We start from the raw sequence: 8,911 nt of genomic DNA, 5'->3' as shown, positions 1-8,911 counted from the left end.
TTAGTAGGTTTCCGAGCAGACTGAAATGTTCAAATCCTGAGATCGGAGTTTGACTTTCAAAGATATTTTGAAGCAGATCGAATTCTCAAAGCACAATTTCAAGCAAATCTCACATTTGAAACATTAATTACTGCTAGTTTATAAAGGTTGACTTAGGAAACACCTGTGATTAGGAGCAGCTGTTCATCTGTTGACAGAAAACATCAAGGCTAATTTTTCTCAGTTGAAGATGATCTCAGCCGGTTCTCTGCCCCCCCCCCCCCCCCCCCCCAAAAGTGATTTAAGCCCAATGGGGAAATGAAGTTTTGAATGACTTTTATCCACGTTGCTAATAGATAGGCTTTCCCACAATTTTGGTTTAAAGGTAATTTTGAAACAAAATTCCTTTTCCAAACCATTTTCATTGCTAGGCCCTTGCCACCCTTCCATGCTTCCGAAGTCGCTACCTTCACCCCAGCAATAAGATAAACAAACCATAATCACTTTTGCAATATTTAATAAGCTCCTCTAGATACAGCATACATGATGCAAAGGCACATACACAAAAATCCTTCCTTATTCTTCAGAGTGAGAGACCTGGAAAAGGATTTATTTGTTAAAATCTGTTTGCATATAAGTACCACTTGTCTGAAGCTGCTGGAGAGACTCATCAGATTTGGTGGAAACCAAGTAGCTCAGATTCCATCTACCAAGGGTGGCCGCCGAGGGAGGGAACCATAGAACCCAGATCCAATCCCCCAGGATGGGGAGATAAAGATAAAGTGTGCAAAATCCAATCTACTAGGGCAGGGGAATGAGGCAGATTCATTTTAACATTTATTCCATCTGACATTTGGATGTTGCCAAATCAGGAACACGTTTTGAGGTTTACATCCATTACTGCCAAACACAGCCATTTACAGACAATGGAATTTTTAAAATGCTGGGAAATGCAACGTCTATTAACATCTCCTGGGTCCACTGTTGTATGATTTGAGAGCAATAATCCCCAACCCTCTTCCTAATTGGTTGCCAATGTATGAAAATGAACCAGTTTCTTTTCATGATTATTGGCCTATGGTAACAAAAAGCTAAAGTTTCATTACATTCCAAAGAGACAGAGGATAATCCTTTTTAACATGCATTTTCAAGTTGGCAATGGGAGAAATGAGAGCGATGGGACGCACAGTGAGCTCTGGCCTACAACTGGGCAGCACCAAATACACATGGTCGAGAGAAAATAATTTACGGCAATGCTATGCCAATTCTGCTTCCTGAGCAAAGGTGCTCAACTACTGTTAGAAGTAGAGCCTTCAATTGAGTTCAGTCAGGAAATACCTTCTGTGCCACCTTCAAAAGGATAAGATGGTTTTCAAGGTGAAAACATTTCAGAGTGAAAACAAACTCTCACGGTCAACATCCAAATGTCAGCAACAGTAATTCCACGGTTATGTTTGCAGAAAACATGGGGTCAATAGACATGAGCACAGGCAAGGAGACTGCCTGATTTCACATGTGAGTATACTATCATCGCAGGAATGGAATTCCATAATCAAAACAGCTATAATAGCATACAGTTCATCTCAGCACTGGTGTAACATCTCACTGTTTTTCTTCTCTCATTCCCACACTACCCAAAGAAAACAACCCTGCTAGCTGGGTCCTGGAGTACAGCATTGAACTGAGATTAAATATATGAAGAACCAAGAGGAAGGGGAGGAGTCTCAACCTCAGTCAGCACTTGGTACAATCCTCATGGCCACGGTGGTACAGCATTGGAAAAACCTGCGACATTCTCCCAGCCAGAAGCTGGGATAGAGGCTCCAGGAAGTTTCAGTTATAAGATTCATAAAATACATTAAAATAATTTTTTTTTTTTTTTTTTTTAAAAAGAGTGTACAATCATATTAAGACCCATTCTTTTACCCTTTGGTTTGAATTAAACTGAAATGTTTGGGGTTTAAGAAAACATTTTTTTTTCAATAATTGTTTCACACAAATTGAATACACAATATTTCGGCTTCAAGTCTTTTGTAAATAAATGCCCTGAATAAATAATTTTAAGACTGAAGTGACAGAGACCTGGTGTGGAAATGTTGTACTGCAAACTTCTAGTAAATAAAAGCATCAATCTAAAATGTATGCATTGAAGCCATGGCGAAATCCAGCAAATGCCAAAACCTTGTACTTCGCAAGCGATCCATGTTCAGCTGTAAATGGCCTCTAATCTACCATGCGATTTAAATTCTGAGGAAAGGCCATAGGATCCACAACGTCAAAGATCATTTGCATGGTCAATCCACTTTACATGGCATGAAAAGTGGGAAGTTTGGAGACCAAGTTAAATTTGCTAGGTGTGTAACAGAAGGCAACCAGAGGGGAATGATTTTAAGATTTCAAAACCCAAATCCTAGCATCATAAAATGTCTGGTTACTACATTCAAAAGGATGAGTCTATACACTCAGCCTTTCTCCAACCCAACCAGTCTCAGCTCACTGTGACTCACCGTTCTTATTTAAAAAGCATAGTGGTACAAAATGTAGGTAGGAAATTACAAAAAAACTACCCACTTATTTTTGTGCTTTTCTTTTTTTTTGCAAAATTAAATTAATTTGAAATATTTAATCAATTTCGCCATAATATATCTTGAATGAAGTGACTAAATTTACAAGCTCAATCTGCAAGGCAAAATGTCAAGTGGAGACAATCACGTTAATTTACTTAATCTGACGGTTGGATCAATCCATAGCAACATTTGTTTCTGAATCAATCCTAGAAATTATATATATTTTTATATAATTTAAAATGCTGATTTTGTGAAATGACAATTGAATAAAAAGCAAACACAGCAAGGGGAACTGTGCAGGTATGCAATATTAAAAGGCCCCACGATTGCTTACACATTTCAGTAAACCCTGTTGAGTGTACTTTATATCACAGTGTCCAGAAACATTAAAATTTACAGAAAGAGGTCTGACATGATTTCTGTTTTGGTTTCTCAAAGTACATCCGCTCTCTTATCACGGACTTTGCTTCTTGCCTTGGTCCTTGCTTTGAATGCTGCAGAGTTGTACAGATGCTGTTTCAGGAAAGATGTAAATCAACAAATTACTCTTACTTTGGAACAAGAGACGCAAATATATAAAAATTATGATATCTATAACCCATTATCATAGAATCCCTACAGTGCAGGAGGCCATTTGGCTCACCCAGTCTTCACCAACTCTCGGAAAGAGCACCCCACTCCCCCATCCTAACCCCATAAACCCACCTAACCGTTGGACACTCAAGGGCAATTTAGCATGGCCAATCCACCTAACCTGCACATCTTTGGATTGTGTGGGAAAACTAGAGCACCCAGGGGAAACCCACGCAGTGAAGGGAGAATGGGCAAACTACACACAGGTCGCCCAAGGCCGGAATCGAACCCAGATCCCTGACGTGGTGAGGCGTCAGTGCTAACCACTGTGCCCCTAAAAGAAATGGCAGGTTCAATGCAGCAGCCTCCAAACCTCATCAGGAGATAGCAATAGGTGGTAAAAGTATATCCTTTAAAGACACTTCCCCAGTAAGCATGCCACAAAATCAGTGCATCTTTTAAGGGTCAATTTCATGCGGGAATGGCAAATACCCAACAGCCATTCTGTACATCCTCTTAGTCCACACATTATTTGGGGCAGACCTGAACTGAACATGGACTCTACCAGAGTGAAAACTTCTTAATATTATGCAAAAGTGAAATTGGCTATATAATTAAGTCACTCTTAGTGTGGCTGTGGCAAACTTCGAGAAAACCAGTAAACTGCATCAAATCCCAGAGGGGTTTACTATAAACAGGTTCACAAAGGCAGTTAGCTTGAATAAGGCCTGGAGTGGCCCAATTAATTACAACATTGCTTTTAAAATATAAAAGGAAACTATAAACCAGTAATTCAAACCACATCCCAATTATAAACCCCAAAAATTGGGTGCAGAGGGTAGTAATTTAAGATATAGCCCTCAAACTGTTCAACAATTTTTCTTCTTTTTAAAAATAATTTAGAGTACCCAATTATTTTCCCCCCCAAATAAATCGCTGGCTTTTAAAGCAGACCAAGGCAGGCCAGCATCACGGTTCAATTCCCGTACCAGCCTCCCCGAACAGGCGCCGGAATGTGGCGACTAGGGGCTTTTCACAGTAACTTCATTTGAAGCCTACTTGTGACAATAAGCGATTTTCATTTCATTTGGGGCAATTTAGCGTGGCCAATCCACCTAACCTGCACATCTTTGGGTTGTGCGGGTGAAACCCAGACACGGGGAGAATGTGCAAACTCCACACGGACAGTGACCCAGGGCCGGGATTAGAAACCGGGTCCTCACCGCCAACCACTGTACCATCCCTCAATTGTTCAACAATGACTGCATCAGAGGCACCTCCATACGAGGAGGAAGAAAGGAGTGAAAGAGCAGTCAGAAAATTACCCCATGGTTTTCTGCATGCAATTTCTAGTCAATGAGAAAATATTTTTAAATTTGAATCAAATTTCAAGTCTCAAGGCCACCTGTTCAACTAGGTGTCCAGAATTCCCAGTATGACTAGCTCTAGATCACAGTATGACTAGCTCCAGATCCCAGTATGACTAGCTCCAGATCCCAGTATGACTAGCTCCAGATCCCAGTATGACTAGCTCCAGATCCCAGTATGCTCTAGATCACAATGAATCCATTCCTCAAGAGAAAGGAAATGTGACTCATTTAAAGAACAAAGAACAGCACAGGAACAGGCCCTTCGGTCCTCCAAGCCTGTGTCGACCATGATGCCCATCTAAACTAAAATCTTCTACACTTCCAGGGTCTGTATCCCTTTATTCCCATCCTACTCGTGTATTTGTCAAGATGCCCCTTAAACGTCACTATCGTCCCTGCTTCCACCACCTCCTCCGGCAGCGAGTTCCGGGCACCTGTGTTAAAAAACGTGCCTCATACATCTCCTCTAAACCTTGCCCCTCGCACCTTAAACCTATGCCCCCTAGTAAAACCTAGACCCCTCTACCCTGGGAAAAAGTCTCTTGACTATCCACTCTGTCTATGCCCCTCATAATTTTGTAGACCTCTATCAGGTTGCCCCTCAACCTCTGTCGTTCCAGTGAGAACAAACCAAGTTTATTCAACCTCTCCTCATAGTTAATGCCCTCCATACCAGGCAACATCCTGGTAAATCTCTTCTGCACCCTCTGTAAGGCCTCCACATCCTTCTGGTAGTGTGGCGACCAGAATTGAACACTATACTCCAAGTGTGGCCTAACTAAGGTTCTATACAGCTGCAACATGACTTGCCCCAGCCAATGAAGGCAAGCATGCCATATGCCTTCTTGACTACCTTCTCCACCTGTGTTGCCCCTTTCAGTGACCTGTGGAACTGTACACCTAGATCTCTCTGACTGTCAATACTCTTGAGGGTTCTACCATTCACTGTATATTCCCTACCTGTATTAGACCTTCCAAAATGCATTACCTCACATTTGGCCGGATTAAACTCCATCTGCCACCTGGCCGCCCAAGTCTCCAAACAATCTAAATCCTGCTGTATCCTCTGACAGTCCTCATCGCTATCCGCAATTCCACCAACCTTTGTGTCGCCCGCAAACTTACTAATCAGACCAGTTACATTTTCCTCCAAATCATTGATATACACTACGAACAGCAAAGGTCCCATCACTGATCCCTGCGGAACACCACTAGTCACACCCTCCAATCAGAAAAGCACCCTTCCATTGCTACTCTCTGCCTTCTATGACCAAGCCAGTTCTGTATCCATCTTGCCAGCTCACCTCTGATCCAGTGTGACTTTACCTTTTGTACCAGTCTGCCATGATGGACCTTGTCAAAGGCCTTACTGAAGTCCATATAGACAACATCCACTGCCCTACCTGCAATCATCTTTGTGACCTCCTCGAAAAACTATCAAGTTAGTGAGACACGACCTCCCCTTCACAAAACCGTGCTGCCTCTCGCTAATACGACCCCTTGCTTCCAAATGGGAGTAGATCCTGTCTCGAAGAATTCTCTCCAGTAATTTCCCTACCACTGACGTAAGGTTCACCGGCCTGTAGTTCCCTGGATTAGCCTTGCTACCCTTCTTTTTAAAAAAATATATATATTTATTCAAATTTTCAACAAACCCCCCCTCCACCCCAACAAGAAGAAAGAAGCAAGAACACACCAAGCAGAAATTATAATTGGATTTCCCCCATATACAATCACCCCCCATATAACAGTAAAAAAACACAAATAGGGAAAAAACCCCACCTTAACCCAAACGCCACCCCAAAAGAAGCCCCCCCCCCCCCCCCCCCCCAGGCTGCTGCTGCTGCTGACCTCCTCCTAACGCTCCGCGAGATAGTCTAGGAACGGTTGCCACCACCTGAGGAACCCCTGCACAGACCCTCGCAAAGCAAACTTTATCCTCTCCAGCTTGATGAACCCTGCCATGTCATTGATCCAAGCTTCCACACTAGGGGGCTTCGCATCTTTCCACAGTAGCAAAATCCTCTGCCAGGCTACCAGGGGCGCAAAGGCCAGAATACCGGCCTCTTTCGCCTCCTGCACTCCCGGCTCTTCCGATACCCCAAATAATGCTAATCCCCAGCTCGGCTTGACCCGGGCGTTCACTACCTTGGACATAGTCCTCGCAAAACATCTCCAAAACCCATCCAGCGCCGGGCACGACTAGAACATATGGACGTGATTTGCCGGGCTCCCTGGGCACCTCCCACATCTGTCCTCCACCCCAAAGAACCTACTCAACCTCGCCCCTGTCATATGCGCTCTGTGAGTAACTGTAAACTGTATTAGGCTGAGCCTGGGGCAAGAGGAGGAAGAATTAACCCTACTCAGGGCATCAGCCCACAGACCCTCATCTATCTCCTCCCCAAGCTCCTCCTCCCACTTGCCCTTTAACTCCTCCACCGAGGCCTCCTCCTCTTCCTGCAGCTCCTGTTAAATCGCCGAAACCTTGCCTTCTCCAACCCATACACCCGAAATCACCCTGTCCTGAATCCCACGTGTCGGAAGCAGCGTGAATTCCCTCACCTGCCGCCTCACAAACGTCCTCACTTGCATGTACCTGAAAGCGTTTCCCGAGGGTAGCCCAAACTTCTCCTCCAGCGCCCCATGGCTCGCAAACGTCACATCGATGAACAGGTCCCCCATTCTTCAAATCCCTGCCCGATGCCAGCTCCGAAACCCCCCTTCCATCCTTCCCGGGACGAACCGATGGTTCTCCCGAATCGGGGACCAAACCGAGGCTCCCACCTCGCCCCCCGTGTCGCCTCCACTGCCCCCAAATCTTCAGCGTCGCCGCCACCACCGGACACGTGGTGTATTTTGTCGGCGAGAGCGGCACCGGTGCCGTCACCAGCGCCCTCAGACTCGAGCCCACACAGGACGCCATCTCTAGCCTCTTCCACACCGCCCCCTCTCCCTCCATTACCCACTTACGGATCATCGCCACATTGGCTGCCCAATAATAGCCACACAAATTCGGCAGCACCAGCCCCCCTCTGTCCCTGCTACGTTCCAGAAACACCCTCTTCACCCTCGGGGTCTTATTCGCCCACACAAATCCCATGATGCTCCTGCTTACGCGTTTGAAAAAGGTCTTGGGGATCAAAATGGGAAGGCACTGGAACACAAAGAGAAACCTCGGAAGGACCGTCATTTTGACCGACTGCACCCTACCCGCTAGTGAGTGGCAGCATTTCCCATCTTTTAAAATCCTCCTCCATCTGCTCCACCAACCACGTCAAATTGAACTTGTGCAGGGCCCCCCAACTCCTAGCTATTTGGATCCCAGGTACCGAAAGCTCCTTTCCGCCCTCTTCAGCAATAGCTCGTCCGTCCCCCTTCCCTGGTCCCCTGAATGCACCACAAAGAGCTCACTCTTCCCTACGTTGAGTTTATACCCTGAAAAGTCCCCAAACTCCCAAAGGATCCGCATGACCTCCGCCATCCCTTCCACTGGAACCGTAACATACAACAACAGGTCATCGGCATACGACACCCGGTGTTCCTCCCCCCGCCGAACCAATCCCCTCCATTTCCTGGACTCCCTCCGTGCCATGGCCAGTGGCTCAATTGCCAGTGCAAACAAGGGGGATAAGGGACACCCCTGCCTCGTCCCCCAGTACAGCCGAAAGTACTCCGACCTCCGCCGGTTCGTAACCACACTCGCCACCGGGGCTCGATGTAGCAGCCTGACCCAACTGATGAACCCATCCCCGAACCCAAACCTCTGCAACACTTCCCAAAGATACTCCCACTCCACCCGATCAAAGGCCTTCTCCGCGTCCATAGCTGCCACTACCTCCGCATCCCCCTCCACCGAGGGCATCATAATCACATTGAGGAGCCTCCGCACATTTGTATTTAGCTGCCTACCCTTCACAAATCCCATCTGGTCCTCATGAATCACCCCCGGGACACAGTCCTCAATTCTCGTAGCCAGCACCTTCGCCAGCAACTTAGCGTCAACATTGAGGAGCGAAATCGGTCTATACGACCCACATTGCAATGGATCCTTGTCCCGCTTCAAGATCAAAGAAATCAGCGCCCTGGACATTGTCGGGGGCAAGGTCCCCCCCTCCCTCGCCTTATTGAAAGTCCTCACTAGCAACGGGCCCAGCAGGTCCACGTATTTCCTGTAAAATTCAACCGGGAACCCATCCGGCCCCGGGGCCTTCCCCGCCTGTATGTTCCCCAGTCCTTTAACCAGCTCCTCCAGCCCAATCGGCGCCCCCAAACCAGCCACCTGCTCCTCCTCCACCCTCGGGAACCTCAGCTGATCTAGGAATCGTCGCATCCCCTCCTCCCCCGCTGGGGGCTCAGACCTGTACAGATCCCCATAGAAGTCCCTACATACCTTGTTTATTCTCACCGCACTCCGTACCG

General features: G+C 46.4%; 1 protein-coding gene across 1 annotated transcript in view; it reads right to left on the bottom strand.

Moving 5' to 3' along the window:
• Positions 1 to 479: 479 nt before the first annotated feature.
• ifrd2 (interferon-related developmental regulator 2) overlaps positions 480 to 8,911 on the bottom strand; it is a 59,488-nt gene continuing 51,056 nt past the window's right edge. Inside the window, exon 12 of the mRNA XM_072472896.1 lies at positions 480 to 3,059. Coding sequence (XP_072328997.1) covers positions 2,979 to 3,059 — 81 coding nt within the window. The 3' untranslated portion in view covers positions 480 to 2,978. The remainder of the gene's footprint in view (positions 3,060 to 8,911) is intronic.

Source organism: Scyliorhinus torazame, chromosome 13 (genome assembly GCF_047496885.1).
Source record: "Scyliorhinus torazame isolate Kashiwa2021f chromosome 13, sScyTor2.1, whole genome shotgun sequence".
In the NCBI taxonomy this organism is placed as follows: domain Eukaryota; kingdom Metazoa; phylum Chordata; class Chondrichthyes; order Carcharhiniformes; family Scyliorhinidae; genus Scyliorhinus; species Scyliorhinus torazame.
This window is presented reverse-complemented; position numbering and strand designations above follow the sequence as displayed.